This window comes from Pygocentrus nattereri, chromosome 22 (assembly GCF_015220715.1).
Source record: "Pygocentrus nattereri isolate fPygNat1 chromosome 22, fPygNat1.pri, whole genome shotgun sequence".
Lineage (NCBI taxonomy): Eukaryota > Metazoa > Chordata > Actinopteri > Characiformes > Serrasalmidae > Pygocentrus > Pygocentrus nattereri.
Window position 1 is genome coordinate 27,801,675 of NC_051232.1, and position 26,839 is coordinate 27,828,513.

Consider the following 26,839-nt stretch of genomic DNA (forward strand, 5'->3'; position numbering starts at 1 on the left):
GTTTCAGGAGGCACCCTTCCTTCACCCAATGGCCATTAAGTACAAAAAATGATTTTTTATGACATATTTGACGACATTACATATAAGATAATTGATTTGCATAAGGAAATCAAAGGTCAAAGGAAAATATTGGAAACAACTTGAGTTCAAAAAACGGATGGTTGACCTGGAACCTGAGAAGCAGAAAACCAACTTCTAAGACTGCACTTTAAACGTTTGTTATTTACAAATGAGTACGAGCCATACACCACTCTAGTAAAATGTTTCGCTTTGGGCACTGTGATCATAGGCTTGTGACTGCTTCAGACTGTCTGCTTATACACTTTCAGTGCTTTTCTATGAAGTTCACAAAGCTGTATGAGAGCCAAAATCAGAAATGAATATGCATTTAATACTTAAAATTAACTATGTAGAATGGAAGCGGTCTAGAGATCTTTGGACATAAGAGGTACACATAACCACACAGTCAACTTCATCTTCTTCACTTAGAAACATAGCCTGGATTTGTATGCCTAATGTCAGACACTTTTTAAACACAAGGCCTACATTCGTGCCTGATCGAGGCAGTGCACAGTCTGAGGCTGCATCTATTGACCTTATTAGCGACTACTGTGGCTGCTGTGGAGACCGGCTAACAGAGAATTAACTAAACCCACTCTATTCTCATCACACATTCCACTTCCACTAGGTCCCAGCAAGGGAGCAAAGGCAGATCCGTCACTGGAATGCATGACTGAAGGTTCACACTCCCTCCAAACGTTTTCTACATTTCAAAAGTTTAGCTCAGGAATGTAAAATTCCACTTCATTTATTTGCATATTTGCAACATTTACATTTAAATTGTGTAACATTTCATTGAATAAGTAACAAAAAATAAGGGGCAAGACAAATGAGATGGAAGCCTCAGCACCATCCTTTCAAATCTATCAGTTTAATTTGCCCACTTTATTTTCTCATGCGCATCTAAACTGATTAAAGATTAAATATAAGATAATCCACTTCAAAAGGAAGAGTTAAATGATAATATTTTAATCCCACAAACAGAGAAATTCCACCTTCGCATTTAACCCATCCGTAAAGTGAAATACCACATACACACTAGTGAATACACACCCATTAGGGGACAGTGAGCACACTTGCCCAGAGCGCCCTATCCACGGCGCCCGGGGAGCAATTGGGGGTTAGGTGTCTTGCTCAAGGACACCTCAGTCATGGACTCTCAGCACTGGGGATTGAACCGGCAACCTTCCGTTCAGTTCCCTAACCTCCAGCCCACGACTGCCCGAAGAAACAGGAGTTAAAAAATATTTATAAGATGTAGAGAAAATGAGACTCTGAACAACCATGCAAGACTTGGGCATAAAAACTGCCAACATCAAACAAACAGTACTTAAAGCTTTCACTTCTGCAATCAAGCCAAAGCTATACTCTTGCTTGAGATCTGAAAAAAATTCACAGGTATTCCTTTCCGTTCTTCAACTTTGAGAGGACACCTGAACACTCAGCGAAAAGAAGAAAAAGGAGAAAATTACCACAGATAATTCAAACTGGATTTCTGAAATGTGGAGCCTTTTTTTTTGACTGATGAGAATAAATTTGTAAATGGGATTACCTAGAATATGAGAAGAAAAAATCTAACAACCTGAAAGTGGAAAAACATCCCTGCAATATTCTTTTAGGACACTGAAAGTCTCCCAAAAGAAAGGAAGCTGCATTAAAGGCAAAGCTTGGGTGCATTACTTAATGAAAAATTTGATAAACAGTTACTAAACACTTTCTGTAATTTTATGCTGAACATGTTTTCTGCTTTTTTTCCCGAATGTGAGCAATGGATAACTTGTACATTAATGGGTGTTTCGAATAGAGAATGAATAAATGAAAAGGTGGTCTCTGGATACTCAACCCCGCCTGTGTGACACTCTCCTGGCCACCAAATGGTCAACCTAGTGAAAATGAAGCTTTATTGATTTTCTCATTTGAGACATGGAAGATGCTTACTGAAGCTCACACACACGCCTCACATTCCTTAAGGGAGGTGTCAACCCTGATGATTTAGTGTACTCCTCCATGAACAGCTGCTGAAGTGTATGTGTTCCTTAGTGTACTCATGAGGCGTTGACTCCTGTGTGTTTGGGTGAGTATGCGCTGTCTATGCTGCGGTAGGGTTTGGGAGTTTAGTATTAAGCATCCTTGGAGGTGGGCAGGTGTCACCAGTTTGTTTATGCTGGCTAAGCTTTTGACTGGCAATGGGTATTCCTGTCAGAAGTTGAGGAACTGAATAGCGGTTACTATGTACACAAAAGAAACAGTGTTTGGCTGCCTCTCAGCAAGACATGCCAATATTTTTTACACAACAAAAAGCTCAATTGTCTCTCTCTCTCCTCCATTCTTAAGACTCGACTGACTTCCCTCTCTCTCTTTTTCTCTTGCTCCATCTCCTTGACTTTCTATTCACTTTTTTCTTCCCAATTTTCCTTTTCTCTTTTTTCAAATTACTATTTTTATTTTATTTTAAAGAAAATGCAACAGCTCTTGGTCTTCTTGCTTTCCTGTGTATGGCTTGACTGTTGAACATTTATGCTCTTTGGAGTCATGCCATAGAAAAACCACCTATGATTATTTAAGGCATCTCAATGAATGAGATATGAGCGTTTCAAGAAACTGCTTTCAAAAAGTTCAAAGAAGTTTTATATCAAGGGTTTTTACACAATGTACAATTCTTTAACTTAAAAATGTTGTTCACATTCTCACATCTCATTTTAAAAAATGAGACTCTTTAAAGAACTAAAAGTCCCTTTTCTATGGCATTACACTAAAAAGCCTTTTGTGCTACCTTTATTTTTAATATTGTTCTTCCTTTGTATGCCCCCTATGCCTTTATAAAAATCCAGCGCCCCTTGCTGGAGGAGCTGCATGACAGCAAGACCTAATAAACCCACTTCATCCTCACTAGGGTATCACCCCATGCTGTCACCCCTCTGCATTACTGCAGCGCAGGGCCAATTAGCCATTAGCCATTAGCCTGCACTAAGAAGCCCCTCTTTAGACCCCTTGGAGCTCAATAGTCTATTTGAATAATGGATCTTTAATCACCAACACTGTTAATCATCAAGTGACTTGACCCCTTCTGTCAACTCGTACACATGACAGGGTGCAGTCACGGGTGCCATCACAACGTCTCACAATGATCAGGATAATAAGCATCAACGACACTGCCAGCAGCATGTAATGGCAATGACTGAAGAAGCATGATGGTATTAATGACCATAACAAAATAGCCTGCCTGTAATACCATCCCATGAGACCATGTATCAAGGGGCATGGATAATTTTTCAAAAGCTAAATCTACATGTTAGCATAAAGGGAGTGCCTTGTCTAACACGGCCACTGACGATAACTTGTTTATAAAAGTGACAGCTTGAATGTTATTAATACCAGTTCTTGTTTTATTTTTATCTGGCTATCAGATCTTACCAAGCGCCTCCTTCGCTTTATTTGTTTGTACATCTGGGAAATTTAAGGGGGATTGGGGAGAGATTAATAAAATTGTTGGGCTGAATTAAAGCCCGAGCTGACTACAGCAAAAACAACAACAAAACATGTGCAGGATTTTTGGGCATATCCTCTGTCAAGGCAGACAATCCGCTAATCTCGCTAAAATCTGACAACATGTGGCATAAGCTCTTATACTGGTTGACCTCAAAAATATCTTTAGATTTTTGTGTTGATATTTTGTTGGCTGGCTGGGACAGAAAAAATATGCTAATACTACCAGCTATACATTCTTCTTCTTTCGGCTGCTCACTTTAGGGGTCGCCACAGCGGATCATCTGCCTCCATCTTGCCCTATCCACTGCCTCCTCTACTTTTACACCAACCATCTCCATGTCCACCTTCACTACATCCATAAACCTTCACTGAGGTCTACCTCTTCTCCTTCTACCCAGCAGCTCCATCTCCAACATTCTTTGCCCAATATATCCACTATTCCTCCTCAACACATGTCCAAACCATCTCAACCTGGCCTCTCTGGCTTTATCTCCAAACTGCTCCACCTTCACTGTCCCTCTGATCTGCTCATTTCTAATCTTGTCCATCCTTGTCACTCCCAGTGAAAATCTCAGCATCTTCATCTCCGCCACCTCCAGCTCAGCCTCCTGTCTTTTAGACAGAGCCACAGTCTCCAAACCATACATCATAGCAGGACGCACTGTCTTGTAAACCTTCCCTTTCACTCTTGCTGCTATCCTTCTGTCACACATCAGCCCTGACACCGCTCTCCACCTACTCCATCCTGCCTGCACCCTCTTCTTCACTGTCCATTGCTCTGGATGGTTGACCCAAGATATGTCAAGTCATCCACCTTTACGACCTCTACTCCTTGCATCTTCACCTTTCCACCTGCCTCCCTCTCATTCACTCATGTATTCCGTCTTGTCTCTACTGACCTTCATTCCTCTCCAGTGCAAACCTCCACCTCTCCAGATTCTCTTCCACCTGCTCTCTACTCTCACAATGTCATCTGCAAACATCATGGTCCATGGAGCCTCCTGCCTGACCTCATCTGTCAACCTTTCCATCACCATTGCAAACAAGAAGGGGTTCAAAGCTGATCCCTGATGTAACCCTACCTTCAGCTTGAAACCATTTGTCACTCCAACTGCACACAATGTAGCTCCTTCTGACCTTCTCTGTACTTCTCTACCAACACTCTCAACGCAAAAATTGCATCTGTGGTACTCTTTCTGGGCATGAAACCAAACTGCTGCTCACTGATCTGAACCTCTCGCCTTAGCTTTGCTTCAACAACTCTTTCCTATACCTTCATGGTGTGGCTCATCAACTTTATACCTCTGTAGTTACTGCAGCTCTGCACATTACACTCATCAGGCATCCTCTCACTCTCCAGGATTTTGTTAAACAACCTGGTTAAAAAGTCCACTGCCTTCTCTCCTAAACATCTCCATACCTCCACAGGTATGTCATCTGGACCAACTGCCTTTCCATTCTTCATCCTTTTTAAAGCTGCCCTCACTTCCACCTTACTAATTCTCTGCACTTCCTGATCCACTATCTCTCCACCCGTTGTCCTCCTCTCTCTCTTGCTTTCCTCATTCATTAGTTCTTCAAAGTACTCCTTCCATCTACTCAACACTCTCTGTTCACTCACTAGTACATTACCCTCTCTATCCTTTATCAGCCTAACCTGCTGTACATCCTTTCCAGCTCTATCTCTCTGTTTAGCCAAATGATACAAGTCCTTTACTCCTTCTTTACTGTCCAGCCTCTCATACAGCTCATCATAGGCCTGAGCCTTTGCCACCATTCTTTTCAATATGCGACTAGCCTCACAGTACTCCTGCCTACTTCCTTCATCTCTCTGGTTATCCCACTTTTTCTTAGCTGCCTTCTTCTTCTGAATACTCTCCTGGACTTCCTCATTCCACCACCAACTTTCCTTGTCTTCTTTCCTCTGACCAGACAAAACACCCAACACATTTTTGCCAGTTTCTCTCACCACCTTAGCTGTAGTTTCCCAGTCCTCAGATATCTCCCTACACTCTTGTATGTCACCCTGTGTTCTTCCCTCTTCTGAAAATACGTGTTCTTCCCTCTTCTGAAAATACGTGTTCACCACAGCCATTTCCATTCTCTTTGCAAAATCTACAACCATCTGACCTTCCGCATTTCTGTCTTTCACACCATACATACACAGCACCTCTTCATCCCCTCTGTTCCCTTCACCAACATGTCCATTGAAGTCTGCACCAATCACTAATCTCTCTTCTCTAGGGACACCATCTACCACTTCATCCATCTTATTCCAAGATTCCTCTTTCTCCTCTAACTGACAACCAACCTGTGGTGCATATGAACTGACCACATTCAAAATCACACCATCAACCTCCAACTTCAGGCTCATGAATCCTGTCTGACACTCTCTTTACATCCAGAATACTTTTCCCAAGCTGTTCCTTTAGGATTATCCCTACTCCATTTCTCTTCCTCTCTACACCATGATAGAACAGTTTGAATCCACCTCCAATGTTCCTGTCCTTGCTTCCTTTCCATCTGGTCTCCTGGACACACAGAATATCTACCTTCCTTCTCTCCATCATGTCTGCAAGCTCTCTGCCTTTACCAGTCATTGTCTCTATGTTCAGAGTCCCTACTCTAACCTCCACACTCCTGCCTTTCATTCTCTCTCGCTGCCTTCTAACCCGCCTTCATCCTCTCCTCTTTGATGGTCTTCGACCTACAGTAGTCCAATTTCCACCAGCACCCTGCTCGTCAACAGCACCAGAGGCGGTCGTTGTGAACCCGGGCCTCGACTGATCCGGTATGGCAATCATATCTGTGATCCGTATGATAGTTTTGGCACAAGTTTTATGCCGGACGCCCTTCCTGATGCAACCCTCACCATTTATCCAGGCTTGGGACCGGCACCAGAAGTACACAAAGTACACCACTAATGGCTGGTTTCTACCAGCTATACATTACATATTGATTTTATTTTCCCTCCAAAACATGCTTTTCTTTTCACTATCAAAATGAACTGATTCTTCTCCCTTGACTCATGTCCTTCTCTGACATTAGGGATGTCTGGGTTCCTTTCAGCATTGTAGCAGAGCAACTATTTTGGAGTGCTTTTCTGGCATTCAGATTTTTCTCAAGCTTTGTTTTATTCTCCTTATGCATTGATCACTACATACACCACCATTACAGCAGTATGCATTTGCACTAATTTCTAAAATGAGTGTTATAAAATATCTGAAGGATCACATCTAATCTCTCCTCATTTCTTTGCTTCTTGATTTACTAACACTTTATTTAATGATGACTATATTTTTGAGACATTTGTGAGCCAGCATATAAAGGCCTAGGAAGCATGTCAGTTAGTCACATAGAAATGCTACCAAACACTTAAAAAATATATAAAGTAAAAAAGAACAAAACACATTTTTTGGCTTTAGTTAAGTATGTAAATGTACAGCTAATACGTGCATCTGACAGCTCTTCAGCAACTCACTCACGCTGAACAAATAATGCATCTACTTGATATTGATAACAGGGAGAAATATGTTCTTTGCAACTTACTTTTTTGACAATGAACACTTTTTCAGACAACACTCCACATGTGGATGCTCTGTGTGGATTAGCATTAAGGTAATAATTCCTGTAACGTTTATAAATATAAAAGGTAGTGAAGGTACTAAAGATGCTGGTGTAGCTGTTTGGCTTAGTGTGGATGCACAATCCTGCACCACAATGCAGCCACCCATGCTAACTGGGGACTTTCTTGAACTCAATGCATCCACAAGTTTTTTCATGGTCCTGGACAGAGGGATTTTACAGAAAAAAAGGAATTATCAAAAATATATAAAAATAAGTCTGTACCTTTGTAGACAACCATCTCATTCATCCAGGCTGAGAATCACTAGTTTATCACATAGTGTGATAGTGATATTTGAGTGTTGATTCAAGCCCAATACCATTGTTTTAGAAAAGTGGAGTTTACTGCAGTTTTGTTATCTTCTTGAAATAATGTATTTAAAATTCATATATAGATATATAAACTAGGGGAAATTGTGAATATCCTTTCAGAGCATGGTTGACAGCCCTACTGCACCACATCTAAAACTTCTTGAGGCAAAACGGACATGGTCAAAGAAGCGATAGCTGAAGTTAATGCCCTCCAGTGCTAGGTCAGCCTCCCTGGTGCTAGCTCAGAGATTGAAGTTCACAGTGTGTGAAATTCTAACCCACTGAGTGACAATACATGTGAGCTCTGACACAATTTAAGGAAGATCAAAGTAATCTGTCATGTAATGATGTTACACAGGCCGACAATAGTTATTAACCCAGCAGAAATCCATAGTTTCAATGAGCAACATACTAAATGAAATGTGCACTAAACTTTATGGGTGTCAATTTCACACAAATTGCTGGATTCTCAGCAACAGCACTAAAAAATAACTGCACACTGAAGCACTCCTTATGAGATGAAGCCCTGAACCTACCACTAACTTGTCAAGTTCTAGGAGTCCACTCACTAGAAATGGGCGTACTGTGAGAAGTGAATCAATACACCACTGAAGCTCATAGACATGTGCAGGATAAAGAGAATGGTGAAAAAATTGTGTAGTTTATGCTGGGGTTTTAAATCCTACTCTGTTAGTAGGGAAATTTAGAAACATGTTTTCTTGTAGTATGTATGTATCAACAATAGACTTAAATGTAAGAAATGGAGTGACATCACATATAAGAAGTATGCAGCTGCATGCTTATTTTTACTTTAAAATACAGTGCTAATTATTTTTATAAAATCACCCAGGAGTAAAACCAGTTGTACATACTGTATTGAAATATTCAAGTCTTAAAACAACTTTTTACCATTTTTATAAATAAATAGTAAAGAATGTTTCTTTAGAAAACTAAAACTTTTCACCAGATTATCTGCACAGGATTTCTCCTTGTTTCATTAAGTTACAAGTAAGAAATAACTGGAACTTCTTAAACTGCATAATTGGGATTTCACAATTTCAGTCCAGTAGCCTTCAATTGCATTACTTGATATGACTAAAATGAGTCACGTCATTAGCTAATAGGCAATCCCTTTCCAATCCCAATCCCATCAGGGTTCCATAATTTTATTATTCAAAGAGCTAATTGCTTAGTAATGGGTCAACTGAAAATCTATTGCATAATGATTTAACATTATTGAGTCTTTCCACTAGCCCTGTGAGCACAGTTAGGGGTTAATTAAGGATGCCTATTTCTACCATAATGACTCACTCATTTGACTGCAGCCCACTTGCTCCAACATAATGCAGGTTCAAGTTAAGATGCCTTCAATATTAATCCAAGACTAGCTCTTCTGTCATGCTGAGTTTGGTTGGGGAAGGCTAGGACAAGATTCTCAGTCAAAATACTCAGACACAGGCAGTCAAACTATAGGCTGTGTCAAAAATATTGCAGACCTCTACTTTAATTTGAATGTCAAAAAAATACTTCTGGAATTAACAGTAACAATGAAGTTGACATAACCATGCCATACAGGTGGCTATCAGGTGGGGAAATACTACCAGTTTGGAAATGAACTGTTCTTGTTGCTGTTGTTGCTGATGTTGATGTTGTTATCAGTGAAGTTATGTTCCATGGATCGGAGTGCATCTGAGGAGCGTGGGTAAGAAGTGGTACTAGTGGTTAGAAGTGTCTACCCTCCTCAAATGTCAAGCTATCCTCTCTCTGTATTGGTTCAGTGCTGGGCTGTGCATTTCTTGCTGCTTGTTGAACTGCTTGTTAAAAATAAAAGATCACTTGCCCGTATGGGCAATGTTGTCAATGCCTTCGGCTATGCGGATGCTACAGTATTTAACTTGCTCAGTGGATTTTAGGGAAGTGTTTAGAAGCTTTCAATTTTCTCAGCTATGTATTTCAAAATGTCTTAGGTTCAGAGGTTGTGGGCCAACTACTTGTGATGCTGAAGCATGTCTAAAATTCCACACTCTTTCAAATGCCATACTAACTACACCAGTAAAATTGTATGTTCTGCCATTTTATTTTAGGCCAGGTTGAAGCAGCCATCTATTATAACACCAGATAAAAAATACAAAAGGCTACAACATAAGCTAATGAACACAGCGATGTTAGCCTTTTGCTAAATGTGCAGCCCAGCATGAGTGAGATGTTAGCTAATCAAAACAGTCGCAGTAACTACAGTGAGCAGGATAGCATGGTTAAAAACCTAATGTTGCAGAAAACATTATAGGATGCATAATAGGATATTGATTAAGCTTATCCCAAGTAAACATAATGCACTCCTAATTAATAATCCGAATAATTTCATGCCCCCCTGCCTTGTCTAGTTTGTGTTTATTGGTCTAGCGTGTGGGGTGCACATTAGCCTTATTTGTAATGCGAATGAAGATGGATTGCGTGTTTGTAATGTCCTTCTTCCAAGACTTATCTCAGCATAGCAAAAAGCCTGAGGTGTACAATATAGACACAATAACTCGGCTAAAGAAAAAAGAGAAAGAGTTACAGGGAGAGGAGAGAGAGCCGCGAACCTTCAAAAGAAGTTTCAGGCATTATGGGTCCCTAAGAGTAGTTTAGTTTCTGGGTAACGCTCCAGAGGCCCCGGTTGCCCATATGATGACCCGACTAGAACTGAGTATACGCAGCAGGGTCCACACTAGGGGCCAGGGCTGAGCTGGCCCTCTCTGTTCTGGGACAAGCTGATAGCACACCAGTTCCTGTCCTCAAAATCGGCTCCGGAGTTCCTGTGAGTCATACCGCTCCCACAGTTGATTCAGTTTCATTAAGGCTACGAAGATGATGATTTAAGCCGGTTTGTTTAATTTTTTTTCTGCCTTTCTCATCTCAAGGCACTGATTTATCCCCATACCCCTCCTCCAAATTTTATTTTATGGGAAATTAGATTTTTTTTTTCTTTAATTCAATCCAAACTATGTCCCTCTTCAAATAGAGAGCCATCTCCTGGTAGTAACTCTTATGTGAAACTACCAAATCGGCGGGTAATGTACTTATGCTGCTTCAGTTGAACACTTTGTAAGATTTAACCTAACCTTTATCCTCTCATTTCCATTGCTCATTTCTATCCTTCCATTTCGAGGGACCTGCATCATAACTAAGCATTCGTTCTGAACTTGCTTACCAAGTTACTAAGCATAACAAACATGGACATATGGGTGGGTTAGAAATGTTCATGTATGTACCTGGCAGGTGTTATAATTTAGAGCAACTTACAGTTCAATCATGTTACAAAGGGAGCCTAAGATAAGAAGTCTTACTCTTATAATCTGTAAACAAAGGCCTTCAGGAATGTCTGAATCTTAGAGGCAGGTGTGTGGGATATGACCTGTCTATGGTGGTAGATTCCCAGGACCTGCACTACACTGTATCAACGTCATGAAGCAAGACTCTTCAGAACTCCTCCTACTGGATGCTGTTACAAGATGGGAAACAAACATAGGTACTTGATGGTTCTGGATTTGGATAATTACAGTGCCATATCACACTGTCTGGTGGAAAAGTGCTGCAAGTGAACAAAAACAGCCCTGCTTAACAAGATGAAGCAATTTGCAATGTGTGTATCGACAGCCGTTGATTAGTCTACCTGCTGTTCACAACTATCTATCAGTAATAGGAACCTTTGATTCGGTTTAAAATCGCCAAAACCTCTTAAAAGTCTGTAAAACTGATGGCCTGGATACTCCTGTCTCCTGTTCGCTGTGTCAAGTCATTACAGGGCACCAAGTCATTAGCTGATGGTGCACCCATTAATTATGGCTAAAGAGAGATGGGAAGAGGCAGAGGAGAGATGGATCACACATAGAAGGCCACAACTCAGGCTAGCTGCTTTTTTTTTTTACCCCTTTCTCTACTGACTTTGGTGCTCAATACATCCATTCCTCTGTCAAATCTTTGCTGAGAATTTAAGGTGCGAAACTAGCTGTAGCCATAGCAATTATACATGAGGATGGGGGATGTACATTAATAAAAACATGCAATCCTTTAAGTGCCTTTTTCTAGTGCTGTTCTTTACTAGAATGACATTATTTGTATTCTGAGACTATACATGAAAGTATTTTAGACTCCGTTGCATTCATACAAAATCTGTCAATCCTCCATATCTTGGTGCATAATGAAAGAAAAACAATCTACAAAAGCAAAAAAGATGGCACAAATGGATGTCAATCCTGTATCCTAAGGACTACAACACAAATGGCCATACTTGGATGTAATAACTCTTTTTGTTATATATTTTTCAACAGAATAAGATTGTATTAATTTTAAAATGAATGTTCACAAATCTTGTTTATTTCAGTCAGATCTTGCTAATGAAAACTATTAATATGCATTTCTCTTTTTGTAAACACATGTTAGTTCCTTCTCACCTAAAACAACTAGATGTCACCACAAAAGTTTTATGGAAATACAAATCGCAGACGTTTTCATTTCTTCCCATGTATATTTAAATGCATTACACAACATTTGTCCATGGCATAGTAATCACAGTATAATTGTATGGTAGAGATGCATGTGCACATTTGATCAAAATAATCAGAATCGCAGCATGTAATACAGTAATGCTTACGTACATAGTACATAGTACCAACGATTAAAGGATTGTACTCAAAGCAAAGTGCCCGGCAATCAAACATCTAGGCCTTCAAAACACCTATTCCCAGTAGGGGTTATCTTTTCAAGAGTGTCCTTTGCTAAATGCAAATGCACCCAAGTAAGGTCATGAATATACTGCATGCAGTCACAGTTAACAGTAACTGGTCAACAGGCCTGTCTGTTTCACAAAGAAATGAATCACTCACCATGGCACTCTAGTAAAACGGCACTGCTATTTCAGACATTAGCCTACATAATGCTGAACTTGATGATAGAGAAAACCAACAATTCTAGAGTGTTCACAGAGATAGCCTGTTTGGTCAAACATGCTGCATGGAATCAAATTCAGTCACCAGAATTTACTGAAACTGAGTGATAAGGTTGAAATTGCTGAACAACATGGCACTGAGCAAATTAGCACACTTTTAGGAACAGCATATTTCACATGTCATGTTGATTATTGTCACTTCAAACCCATTTATGAATGATCCGATTTATAAAGATCTTTAAATGACCTATAAATGCAGGAATCACACATACAGCTGCATGAATGGGCTTAAAAGAAAAATCAGTTAGCTCACTGTGCATCCACTGATATCACCGACCATAATCTCTTCAATTGTTAGGCTGTGTAAAGCTTGACCTCTCATCTCTGATCATGTATATTGGTTAGGTAAATGTATCAGAGCATGCTACTTGCACTGACAGCATTTTATAACTCAGGAACATCAGCAATCCCTTGGGAGACAGTGTGATCTTGTGGGTGTTAGCAAAGCAGCAAAACAATTAGCAGGCTAGAGTGAGCTACTGTGGATTTTTTTCTTTTGCCCGTTATTTGATTAATTGATATTTCACAGCATGCTGAGCAGAGGAGGGGGCCGACAGTGAAGTTATGGAAGGCATCAGAAGTGAGGCGGGCTAACGGACGCATGCTAGCTTCATGCGCAGGAAGCGTCACAGCTCATTGTCCTTGAAAATTAATCGGAAAAGAAACGACAAGCCTGGGGGAGGGTGATCTGCGCAGCACCAGGGCCTGAGCTCCTGAGTGGAATATTTATGTAACCCTGGCTAAGTGGCAACAGATGATATCTGTATTCCGACTGGATGGCAGGGCTTCTAATGGCCATGGTAAACAAGGCTATGCAGATGGAAATATGAAAAGCAAATTTAGCAGTTTCAGATTAGATTTTTTTAAATGGTGATGTGCGAGAGCAGGAGGGTGATGGACTCCTATAGAATGCTTCACTGATTCACCAGCAAGCTGCGCTGACATGTGGACCGCAATGTTATTACAATGTCTGCCGTGCTGGTGCCCATTTTTCAACAAGCTAATAGCCTGAAAAGCTGTCACTCGTGGTGCAGTGACGTTTCAAACGCATTCTGATGGTCTGCTTAACGCCTGGGAAAATGCTTTCATCTCTAACCTTCCAGAGCTGTGTCTGCACTGGCCTGGGTCAGCCAGCTTTCAAAACTTCCATTCAGATTCAGCAGGCAGTGAAAACTGTTGGTGAACGCAGACGAGGTGAGCTTAAATGCACAGGCTGAAATCCGGAACGCCGTGTCGAAAAGCAAAACACTGTGAGAAACGGGGGAAAATAACAGGAAAACACTAGCTTATTACGGCTTTTAAGTGTTGCATTTGAGTGTTTCAACACATCCACGCCACAGGAAAGGAACGTATAAAGAATACACTCTCATTAGAGAGCTCTGTAATAATGAGTAAATGGGATTGAAACAACAACAAAAAAGAAGAAGCAGATAGATGGCTTGTTTCACTTCATTACAGAGAGGCGGGTGGGAAGGGGAGCGGGGGGAGGGAGAGAGAGGGCGAGATGAGGGAGGATGGGGAGCAACTCAACTGTGCTTCATTTAAACCCCAGTTGAAGCCCAGCCCCTTTTGAATATGAAAATGTCTTAGACACTGTGAAAAATCATGCAAAAGAGAGAGAGATACAAAGAGAAAACAGAAAAAGAGAAAGTGAGAGAGGGGGAGAGAGAGAGAGAGAGAGAGAGAGAGCAGAATAGCAGCAGGAGGAGAAGGAGGAGGGAGTGGAGTGAGCTAGACAGCGAGCAACTGAGTGAGCAAGCAAGAGAGCGAGAGTGAGTGAGCAACTGAGAGAGAGAGAGCGAGCTGGGCTGAATTGTGAGTGGCTTACGACACTCAGTGAACAGAAGGTGTTTCTGCATGCACTGGCAGCGCACTAGTCTGCTGCAAGGGCTCTAGCTCTGCTCTCTCTTTTTCTCTCTCTCTGTCTCTCTCTCTCTCTCTCTCTCTACTCCCCACACACCAGCCCTGCCTTCAGCCTCTATGCCTCAGCATCTCCGCACGGCAACAGCCTCCTCAGCTCACAGGAAATGAGCGGCACCCAAAAGAAAGCTCGCTGGAAACCAGGCTACTAGCGGACACGCCACTTCAGGATACCAAAAAAGAAAAAGAAAAAAAAACAACCAAGTGTGCATGTCGGGGTGGCAAGCGTTCAGCTCAGACGTATCTGAGGAAGCTGTCCTCCAAGAGAACGACGACCAGCAAAACTGGATATAAACAGTGCAGGTCAGCGGCTGCTTCAAGAGATGGACGTTAATTTGTACCAGTAGTTCCAAAAGAGTCTTCAGCACAAATAATAAAAAAAAGAGTTGGAGTGGATTTGCCCTCTTTGCGAGTGTGTGCTTTTTCCCCTCTTCTCCTCTTGCTCTGATCAGCGCAGCAGCCACTGCGGAGAAGCAGGAGAGGGAGGACAGTGCTCACGCATGCAGTCTGGGCAGCTTGCATTTCCTGCGAGCACACTGAATGCCACTTGGATTCCTCCTCTTTCTGGCTCTTTTCACGCGAGGAGAACTAAGACATTGTAAGTCTGCCAGGATCTGGTGGCCGCTGAAAAGGAGGGGGGGGATGAATTTGTACCACACTGGGATCTTTTTTAGATTCGCACATAATTAGTGGCGGCACAAAAGGAGCAGCTGAATAGAGGTTGTCAGCCTCTGGAAAGGGGTGAGTAGGAATCCTTTCATATGAGATTGGTTTTGGAAGAACGCTTTTTTTTTTACCTCTTATCTCTTCTTTCACTCCCCGATATCTAACATGAACGAAGTGACTTGCCATTTCCCCCCTCTCAAATCTTGCTTTTTTAACGTGACTGGATTTTCTTAGACTCTGAGAAATAAATCACAAATCATCATCAGGCAAAACACATTAAAAAAAAGAAAAGAAAATGACACAAAACTGAGCATTTTTGGCCTGGGGAGTTACAAAATCATGGCGTCCAAAACGAGAGGAATCTGAACGATTCAATGAACTTTTTCTCCACGACACTGCGGGATATTCATGCTAATGGATTTCCTCCTAATTGGTCTGTACTTAAAGTGGCCGCTAAAGAAGCCCCCTGGGTTGATACTTTGCTCTCTGGGCATCTTTCTGAAAATGGTTCCCCTGGTGGGGGGGAGCTGTCCAAGGCTGTGCCGCTGCGACAGCAAGCTGCTGTACTGTGAGGGGCTCAACCTGACGGATGTCCCCCGCAACCTAAGCAGCGCCACAGGCTTATCCCTGCGGGAGAACAACATCTCAGAGTTGCGTGAGGGACAATTTGTTGGCCTGTCGCAGCTCACCTGGCTCTACCTGGATCATAACAACATTGAATTTGTCGAGGAGAGCGCCTTTGAAAGGCTGCGGCGGGTCAAGGAGCTTGACCTCAGCACCAACCGGATAGAGAACCTGTCCAATGGGACTTTCAGACCTCTGCCCAACTTGCGTATCTTGGATTTATCCTACAACAGGCTGCAGTCACTGGAGCCAGACCTTTTCCACGGCCTTAGGAAGCTTACCAATTTGCACTTGCGCTACAATGCCCTGAAGTTTGTGCCTGTGCGAATCTTCCAGGACTGCAGGAGCATGCAGTTTCTGGACCTGGGCTACAACCAGCTGCAGAGCCTGGCACGCAACTCATTTGCTGGGCTCTTCAAGCTGACTGAGCTGCATCTGGAGCACAACGAGCTGGTCAAAGTCAACCTGGCCCACTTTCCCCGTCTCATTGCCCTTCGCACACTCTACATGCGTAATAACAAGGCTACCATTGTTGTCAGCACCTTGGACTGGACCTGGCACTTCCTGGAGAAGATTGACTTCTCCAACAACGCAATTGAGTACATGGAGCCACATGTCTTTGAAAGTGTGCCCAACCTCAAGGAGCTCATGCTGGACTCCAACAAGCTAACCTATGTGGACCAGCGCATCTTGGACTCTTGGACATCCCTAAGCAGCATCACTTTGTCTGGGAATGAGTGGGAGTGCAGCCGCAATGTCTGTGCCCTGGCGTCCTGGCTGAGTGGCTTCCAGGGCCAACGTGATAGCGCTTTGCTGTGTGCAAGCCCGGACACGGCCCAGGGTGAGGACATTCTGGACGCTGTCTATGCCTTCCAGCTGTGCGAGGATAATGTAGAAGCCACCACGCAGACCTACGCAGCCACTAGAGACCTCGCCCGAGGCTCCATTTTCAAAGGGCCCACTAGAGGTCCATATGACCTACAGGATGTGGAGGGTGGTGAGGTAGTCACCAACTCCTTTACAGTGACCATGGCTGCAGATGACCTGGAGAGTACCATGCAGATCCATAAGGTGGTGACGGGCACCATGGCGCTCATCTTTTCTTTCCTCATCGTGGTGCTCATGCTCTATGTGTCGTGGAAATGCTTCCCAGCTGGTGTGAGGCAGGTGAGGCAATGCTTTAGCAGCCAGCGCCGCAAGCAGAAGCAAAAGCAGACCATGCAGCAGATGGCCACCATGTCCACGCCTGAGTACTATGTGGACTACAAGCCTAACCACATCGAGGGGGCCCTTGTCATCATCAACGAATACGGTTCCTGCACCTGCCAGCAACAGGCATCCCGGGAATGTGAGGTGTAAAACTTTGGCTACCGTCCCTGGATATTTCACAATCACATCATATGAATGGATACGGGACATGCTTTGATGCTGTACCACACTGTGCTGCTCTCTGGAGGAGACTTGGATGACATGTTCAGAGTGCAAAGCGGACAGAGACCAAGGATTTACAGCTGATTTCAATGGCCTCAGTGGCTTTCAGTGGACATGGCTTTAGAACAGGTTGACACAATGTCTTGGGGCTGAGAGGAATATAGGAACTAATCATGGTCTCTTGTGACGAGTGGATATTTGAGCTTTAATGTGTCTTTCTACTGCAGGAGATTACTAAAGCTTATGAGGACACCCAGAACACAATTTTTTATTGTTGTAACAACAATAACAATAATGACAAGAAAATTTAAATGGGTAAAAAATAAAAGAGATGAGTCTGTGTAAAATATGTTAAAATCAGAAAAGCAAGAGTGGGAATAAAACTCAAGATGCTATACTATTTCTTTTGTAAACTATGGAAAAAAGGAAACAAACGTTTAAATAAACGAATTGCAATTCACAGTAGTCACGTCTGCAGGCAAGTTTGACGGGTGGTTTGTTGTCAGTGGTAGCTTGGGGAGGACTGTAAGTTTGGCCCTGCTGTATTTGTAGAAGATAAATAAAATGAGCAGTGGGGATCTCGTTACTTCATTTGAAATGTTAAGCCTAAATCTGAAATTCAGATCTCCTCTACCACACCCCAGCTCTTACTCTTTCTTCCCCATCTCACCATATGGGGGGAATGATCACTGTGCAGGCTTGCTGTTACTGTTGTAGTTGCTTTTTCTATTCTTATGTTCCATTCTTCACAGATTAAGCAAACTAACAGAAGCCAAAAAAGAAAAAAAGGAGCCTCTTACGTTCTGTTCAGAAGGTTTTTTAACACAGTGATGAGTCATGTGCTGTCTCTATAAAACAGGGCCAATGTTTTTTAATGGCTCAAAGTTATGCCTTTTGACTGCTTTCCCATGCTCAGTTAGTGTGTTAAACCTCCCTAAGACAGTGGTGAAATCAGAGCTGTACAAAAACCTAGCCTTAAACGTTCACATCGAAACTGATTCAGAATGGGCAATGGTGTTATAAAGATTTAGGGAGATAGCTAAAAAACTGTATGATGTCAGTGGTTGATCTGTTGGGGATCTCTGTTTGTGAAGCATTTTTCCAAGATTTTCTGTTTTCAAAAGGTTTCTTTAGTCGAGCAGACAGTGTCTCCTCTGGCAGTGGAAGAAAAAACTGGGTTTCTGAAAGAAGGTGCAGACTGCTCTCTAGTGTCCCAACACCAGCAGTAGAGGGAGAGAAGATACAGTAGCAGCAAGCCCTTGATTTTTCTTACCTAGGCTTAGTCTTTGTGCATTTTTTTTTGTTTGTGTGTGTGTGTGTGTGTGTGTGTGTATGCATGCACGTGTGAGCTTCTCTGAGTGTGTGTGGGTATACATTTACGAATGTGTGTGTGTTTGTTGTTGTTGTTTGTCCTAGCTCAGCCCTGGGCTCCACCACTGCTGCAGAGTAAAGTATTTTGCATTCTGAACATAGGCTGGTCATTTGAAGTAAACAAGGGTTCAATTACTTTAAAACGAATGACTCCTCCATTGCCTTCCCCTGTCACTCAATTTAAGACATCTTCAGTGACAGGGCTAGGTGGGAAATGCCTCTGCTAGATGTGTTTGAGTGCGTATACCCGGTTACTTGAGCAAGCGTGTGTGGGTCAAGCTTGGAACTGGTTGTGCCAGGCTGTTTCAAAATGCATGTGTGGCTATAGGAACAACTTTCTTTAATCAAGTATGTGTGGGATGTCCAAGGGAAACTGTGAAGCTAAGCAGGGATTTTTATAAACAGATAAGATGGTTTTATTCTGAACTTCAATGGCCCTGACACCCCTTAAACTTGCTATCAAAACTGTTCTATTTTCACCACTGTAATTGATCCATATGAGGAGCTGAGCCAAAATAAATGAAAATAAAATGTATTTCAGTTGTTGTAAATTATACATACATGTGACCACATCCCCTCCTTTTCCTTTGCTGGTAAATGTTGTCTTGCTATTTTTGATCTTTTATTTATTTATTTTTGCATTCTTTCTGGGATTAAGAGTTTGTTTTAAATTGATACGCTATTCAAATGTTAATATAAACATTATTTGGGGTAAATGTCTTCTAATCCTTGTTTGCTTTGAATGGCACCATTCACAACATGCTCTTTTGCTAATGACGCATTCTCTGGGTTGAGTCGGCATTTGGAGGCCTAATGCAGCTCGTGAAAAGAAGGGTGAGTGCATAACGAAGCACACAAATGCAGAATGACACACTGCGAAGAGCCAGGGAAAAAAAATCATTGTTGCCACTCATGATCTCCCTTTCGCGAAGCTCCAATTGAGTTCAGCAAACTGAGAAACAAAAAGCTCTAAATAACAGCAGCAGTACACAATACCAGCATGCCTCGGCGCTACAAATAGCAACAATGGGGCTATGATGGAGATGTGTGTATATGGTGGAGAGAAAAAAGGTCTCTACCCACAATCCCACTCATTCTCCCTCTCTAACAATGAATGAAAAGGGGTCCAGAACACCCTCCCAACCACCCCAACTTCCTGTCTATTTTTAGGCCCTTGGTTTTGTTTATATCAATATTGTATGGGTTCGGTAACTTCTGTGGCCTATGTTGGCAGCTGAATTGATTTCTCCTCTCACTGTTTTTTTTTTGAGAGCAGTCATGAATATTTGAGGAGTTAGGGGTCTGCTGTAAATCTGGCCTGACTTCATCTCTCCCCTCCTCTTTCCTGTCTAAGAAAGCCTCACAGGAGGTCGTTCTCCCACCAGAATGCATTGTTGCAACGACTAGCTCCCATAATTAATATGATCAGAGTGACTGATGAAGCTAGAGACAGATCAGTAAGGATGGCTGCACCAAGAATCTGACCAGTTACTTCATTGCTTGTTGTTGGTTATTTTTGGAAGAGTGAGCTGGAAATGGAGAAAGAAATTACGATGTATTATTTACATTATTTACTTCTTTTACTGATACCATGGTTAATTAGTACATTGTGTGTGTGTGTGTGTGTGTGTGTGTACTACTTGGCTAGGAGCCTAGAATTTAACACTGGGAGTTTAGTATGCGATATGGAGCTAGGTACTCTATGGGGACACACCTGTGGCAAAAATGAAAAATCGAACAGTTAGTTTCTTTTGCTAAACTAGTCAAAATCAATTGTGTAATTACATATTTAATTACATGGTGAGTTTTGGAATCATGTTCATTTACATTTAAATTACTTCCTGTGTCAACAGTCTGCAGTATTTTTTTCTGCTTTTCAAGAAATGAAAAAAAAAAAAAAAACAGGACAAAGTTATAATAGATGTTTTTCTTTCTATAAAACAAGAGTGTAAGCAAAACAGTAATTACATATTAGTTTTATAGTTAGAACTGATAGTAGTCAAAGAAATATGAGCCTTTAATATCAATAACTAAATAATGAGATTTGTGTTCAAGAGATTAACATTTCAGTAAGAATATGAAAAGATGAATATACACACACACACACACACACACACACACACACACACACACACACATATATATATATATATATATATATATATATATACACACACACACACAGATATATATATATATATATTTATATATACACACATTTGTCTATTAAACTGATCAGAAATGGGTCAGTACTGCAGTAATATGCACCTTATATATGAAACAGCTGCCCTAAATGTATTTGCATAATAAAGATCAGTTATTACTGGAGTAAACAAGGTGATAAGCACAATATCTCCATAGGTATGGCTGTCGGGGCAGAATGCTCAAAGCTTGACAAATTAATTAACCTTGCTGGCTGCATCTCTGGTTTAGCACAATAACCCCACAGCCATCCATAACCACACAGCCAACACAGGCTCAGAGGACAGTGGCCTATGCTACGCTCTGAGGAACACAAACTGAGCAAAGGCAAATAGCTTGCATGTCAGAATCCTAAATAGCAACTGATTCAAAATTAACCTTGTTTTTTGATGCAGTTTTCTCTACAAAGGATATTGCAAGCAAATCTGCAGTAAAAGTGAGAGCATACATGCATTCATTATTGTTGTGAGCAGTGATGCAAGTGTCGCTCAATCATCCTTCATCCTATTTCCCAGCATCTAAAGCAAGGATCACCTTTGTTGCAATTGTCAGCACATGATTCATCAACATGTTTTTGCATGAAACAAAAACATGAGTAATACTAACTGTAACAGTAAAACACCTCCATAGACACAGCTCAGCCCTGCTGCAAAGAAAGCACTGTGCTGCATGATAAAATGTCTGAGTTGTGAGCTCATTTGCATGGCTTAGCCTCCATTGTTCATTCTCATACAAAACAGCTACATGTTCATTTACATCTGCAATGCCAAAGCCATAGCATGTAACACTGAGCAGGAACATTATAGACAAATACATATACCACTGCATATCAAGCTGTAACTGATGAGAAAAATATAAATATGTATAGTTTAACTCCATCAAGTCCATTAAATCACTGGAACCTACACATGAATGTACACTAGGGATAGACAATACCAGAATATCATATCACACACACACACACACACACACACACACACACACACACACATGAATAGATCTGACTGGTATCCTACCTTGGAAGAGCATAATGTTTAGGAGATGCTTGGCTACTATCCTAAAATATCTGCATTTTATTCATTTTACTGCATTTTTGACTAGATAAATATCACCTTGACTATTACTAAAACTATGAGTTTTGTCATAAGCTTTACGCCAGTATGCCAAAAACAAGCACAGCTACGTAAAGGATACCCAGTTTGTTGGGTTAGCTTCTAGCTTGCTTACTGCACTTCTGTTTCTTCTTGTACCATTAGCAGTGCTGCTATCCTCAATCAGCTGCTTCAGATGCCACCACATTCTTGGGCCTTGTCCTCACAACAGGCCAGAAAACTGCAGCTTAATAACAGCTTCTGACAGCATGAATGACTTAATATTTAAACTGCAGCAGGGTCTTATGCTTTTAGATGTATGGGATTCAAGCATGAGAAAAATGACTTGAGACATATAGACGTGAAACAACATTTTGCACCACTTCTGCCAAAGCACGCCACTGCATGCTTACACAAATGCTGCATAGGTTTATCTGTATATTGGTTAGTTCTGTTTTTGTACAATCATTTTGCACAATAAACAATTTTTAAAGTTACTTCAGTTGTTAAATATGGTCCTCAACAAAGTAAACAGATATTTAAAATAGGTTTGCATACGCACCTAAAATACAAACTAAATAAGCTATTAGAAAATGAGAAATTCTACTGTAATATATCTTAATATAATTTTTGGCCATACAGCCCACTACCACTTGCGACCCTATAAATATATGAAAGCTAAATTCCTCTGTATTCTTCTTCTTCTTCTTATTATTATAATTATTATTATTACTATGAAAACTTTTGGTTTGTGCAGAAAACAAATCTTGAAGGAAGGTCAACACATAAATTTACAAAAAAAAGAAAACTAGCAGGCATATAATCCCAGTCAGTGCATTGATGCATCTCATAGGGTTTACTGTGTTACAACATATTACAATAATATTTTGTAATATGTTCTTATTTTTGGACAGGAGCTCACTAGAACGTATGAGAGAAATAAGAATGCATATATTTTTTTCCTGCAACTTAGCAGATATTTTTCAGCTCTCCCTTGCAGTTTGCTTTGCTGTTATCCTTTTATGCAGATAGGTGAAAAATGTATGAAATATGAGAGAATTTGGTATCTCTATTTGCTGACCATGAAATAAGTTTTTCACAAGGCCATGCAAGTCACATGGCCACCTGAGAGCTCTCTCTCATTCACTATCTCTCTCCATTCTGACTCATGCTCTCTTTCTCCCTATGCATTTTATTTTCTCATTACTTCTCCTACAACATCCTTGTGGCTTTTTTACATGTAAAAAAACACACTCTCTCCCACACATACACACACTGCAGACGTGTGGATGACACACGTCTTCTACACGCATTACCTTTTCCTGCTCAACAACCCATGCACACCTTCCTTGACCGGAAAATTAATGGTTTTTCCTGTGTCTCTTGGGAAAACAATTGAGGTCCACGCCTTAAACCAAAGCATCCACTGATGTTTGTGTTTGAACCGCTCACCTCTCCCCACACACTCCACTCCCACCCCTCTCTCTCCCTCCTGACAGCATGAAAGTAGGGCTTCGCGGATATCTCTGTAATTTTCCCGTACACAACATCAAAGTGCTGAAACCAATATGGGATTCAGGGGTAGGCAGCATAAGGCATCTTGATTGCACTGGGTGCGACAACAGCTGCTGCTGATCACAAACCCATTCAAGCCAATGGCTCTATATAATACAGAAGCTTTCTCTATCTATTGACTCTTCCTCTCTTCATCATCATCGTCATCACTTTTATTTATATAGTGCCATTCCCGTGCTCAAGGATGCTTTACAATCAATACATAATCAACAATACATAACACAGAACACACACACACACACACACACACACACACACACACACACACACACAAACACACTCCAGAGTTCCCACAGCTAGCGAAAGAAATTTCAGTGACCACAGCACAGAGTCACTCAGCTAGCTAGCCTGGAAAGAGTCCTTAATGGCGAGAGAAAGTCTCACGCTGCAACTACAGTGCATCACACATGAGGCTGGCCCGGGAAGCCTCGAAGGCTGAAGATGTCCTTCGTCACAAAGGGGTAGCATTTTCCTGCAGCCCAACATCACCAGTCCAGGCAGCCTCATAGCTGCAATGCAGCGTTACCCAAGTGGCCGGCCAGAGAGGCTTCATAGCTGCAGTGTAGCGCTGCTCATGCAGTCGAACACTACCAGTCCAGGCAGCCTCACAGCTGTAGTACAGTGTCAACCAAGCAGCGATGGCAAACATCAAAACAAACAATACAAATCCAACACAAAACCGATGTAAAGCAGCAGCCATATTGTGCCAGCGTACCTACAGCAGAACACATGCGCACGCACACACAATGTCTTGTAGACTTTCTACCACTCAGAGCAAATACACAAATGAAGGTATGAAAACACATCTACATACATCTCTATTATATTTTTGAAGCTTTTGAAGGTCTACTGTTATTGTTTTTCAACATTACCAAAATTTAACAAAATAATTGCAAAATACATTAGAAACGTAGTTTATATTCAATTACATTTACGTTTTGCACTGGCAGCTTAAAGTCTGTGGAGTTTTACCGCTTGTTTCTATGTCAAAAACTGACAAAAAAGGTGACCATTTTTTTTACACTACAATAACTTATGATCAAATTCACATCATATTTAAATATCTCCTCTTCTATTTTTAAAAACAAATGTAGTATCAACTGAAAACAGAATTTCTCTGCAATTAGTAATTAAGTAATTAACCTCTTCAGGTCCCCTAGTGGCCATTCTAATGGTAGAACTCAGATATTAATTATAATCAATCAAAACAGATGGCCATGCTAAGTTGAAACAGACAGGACAGCTGCAGCTTTGTTACACACACACACACACACACACACACACACACACACACACACACACACACACACACACACACACACTGTTAATGTTACCGAAGGAAAAATGCACTGTTCAACCAAGAAACCTCCTCCAAATCAAGGACATTCATTTTTATATCCAGTGATAAGTGCAATTTCTAAGGGATAACCCTCATCACATATTTTACATAAGGAAAGGTGCAGTGCCTAATAAAGTACCTAGTGAAGTCTAATGAACAACTGCTAGTGTGTTCACGAGTAAGGCATTAGAAAAAACCTTAATATGGCAGCAGTGAATCACTCTTGTCGTCAAGAGCAGATGTGTTTGTGCCAAGTGCACTGATATATATTTGAAAGAGTCATGCTAAGCAGGGGCTTCAGCGAATCGGACGAGAGCCAAGCGGGAGGGGAAAAAAGAAATAAAGGACAGCGTTATTTAGTTACTGTCACAACACATGAGGCAGCTCTATAAAGAAAGAGGCTACATTTATCACTGGCTGTTTATCATATCACCAATGTCAGCAGAGACAGAGTCCTACACACACAATGCCTTTCTGCTGGGCCTTTCATATCAGACCACAGGCTCTTTTTGCATTTGGCCCAGCACATGGGGGGACATATAATTGGCCTGCTCATTAGAGGGAACTCAATTCAATTACAATTCTGTGAGAAAATTTTCAATGCAATATTAAATCTCAAATTTCACCACTATTTCTTTAAGAAACAAATCAATACACCTATAAATCTCAAATTCCTCCACAATGTGATTCACACAGATTAAAAAAAAGTTAAATATGAAAGTGATTAATTAACTAATTAATTAATTAAAAAAACCCCACAAATACAAAAATGTGACTGGAAGTATTTATATAGTAGTAAGCTGTTTTGGTGGGGTTACGATTCAAAATAATCACAATGATTGCATTGAATATTGAATATTATAGTCAATTATAACTGATTCTGTAGTGCGACGGAAATGAATTTCCAACTTTAGTTTGATTTTAACACCCCTGTGGTTCATAGATCAGGGCAAAGGCTGTGAGCAGCACTTTTGCACAGCCATTCTTTACAACATACTAAACCTAACTATAGCAACATGCAGCACATGTACGCCTGAAAGAGATGAATAAAGTAGACTCACCTATTTTCAGAAGGGGAGGCACAAGATGCAGGCAGCAGAGTATGCAAAGGGAGGAAAAAAGACAGAAAGTCAGAAAACACAAGGCCATGATCATTTTGTGCTCACACTCAGATAAAAAAAAATAAAAAACCTCAATTGCATAAGCAATGCTGAAGGTCTTTTTCAGTAAGTTTTTTGGTGTGTGTTGAGAGATTTTGCAAAAAGAAACAAGCACTTTGCCAAGACTGCCAAATGGAGGACAAGATGCAGACTGATTTCTAAAAGAGGGCTTGATATAGTAAAGAGTTATTTGCTGCAGAATGCACTTCATTCTTTAACCTTAGTGGGTCCTGAGGAAAATATTTCTCTAAAGCAATGATTTGGTCAAAAATCTATTTTATATAAATTTCCTTACTCCAAATGCAATCATTCAGCCAAGATATTTTTCAGAACAGGGCTAATGTAGCTTACAAGAAATGGATACGTCTGTTCACAAATTAGGACAACTGCGTTATCACAGACATGTGTCTTCAACTTCACACTGTTTGAGGCAAGTGTGTGATGATTTAGACAATACAAAATGCTGAGGTATAAGCTTCTGTTACTTGTTAGCTACATTAGCCTTAGAGCTTTTCTTGCAGAGAAGACTGATGTAACCAGGAAATTCTTGTAGCTTTTTTTTTTTTCCGCCCAAGATGCAAGTCTTGACATCACAGCCCTCTCCAGCCTGCCAATATAATCGCTGAGGCTGTTGACAAGAAAGATTGGAATACTGTGCCAGACTATGCCCTCTGCATAAGGCCTGATTACATTCATAGGACTGAGCAAAGATTTATGAATGGATGCTGCTCCTCTAGCAGGCCCCATCTACACTCACAAGCACACACGCGATTGATTTTTTAACCCCATTCCTGACTGGCCAAAACGGAAAAGGATAAATATGAACGCTTAGCCCTGGAGATTATCTGCAGCGGCTGTGATCCCATTATGGGGATTGTTTCAGTGTAAGGAGAGGTATAGGTTGGGCCAGATATATCTAGCAGGGGCACTATTGGCATCCAACTACGCAATCTACACAGGAAAACTAACCTATACAACACATTAT

General features: G+C 41.1%; 2 protein-coding genes across 2 annotated transcripts in view; one reads left to right on the forward strand and one right to left on the reverse strand.

Annotated features, from left to right (window-relative positions):
* The window catches only part of ctnna2 (catenin (cadherin-associated protein), alpha 2), a 539,090-nt gene that overhangs the window by 146,666 nt on the left and 365,585 nt on the right, over positions 1–26,839 (reverse strand). The gene's annotated exons all lie outside the window — the stretch shown is intronic.
* On the forward strand, positions 14,283–19,203 carry lrrtm1 (leucine rich repeat transmembrane neuronal 1). The gene has a single exon (XM_017709472.2). The coding sequence runs from the start codon at positions 15,470–15,472 to the stop codon at positions 17,042–17,044; it is 1,575 nt and encodes a 524-aa protein (XP_017564961.1). The 5' UTR covers positions 14,283–15,469; the 3' UTR covers positions 17,045–19,203.

Bases quoted from the DNA above. Each gene is read 5' to 3' on its own strand.
- lrrtm1 (XM_017709472.2), top strand. From the start codon at position 15,470: ATGCTAATGGATTTCCTCCTAATTGGTCTGTACTTAAAGTGGCCGCTA.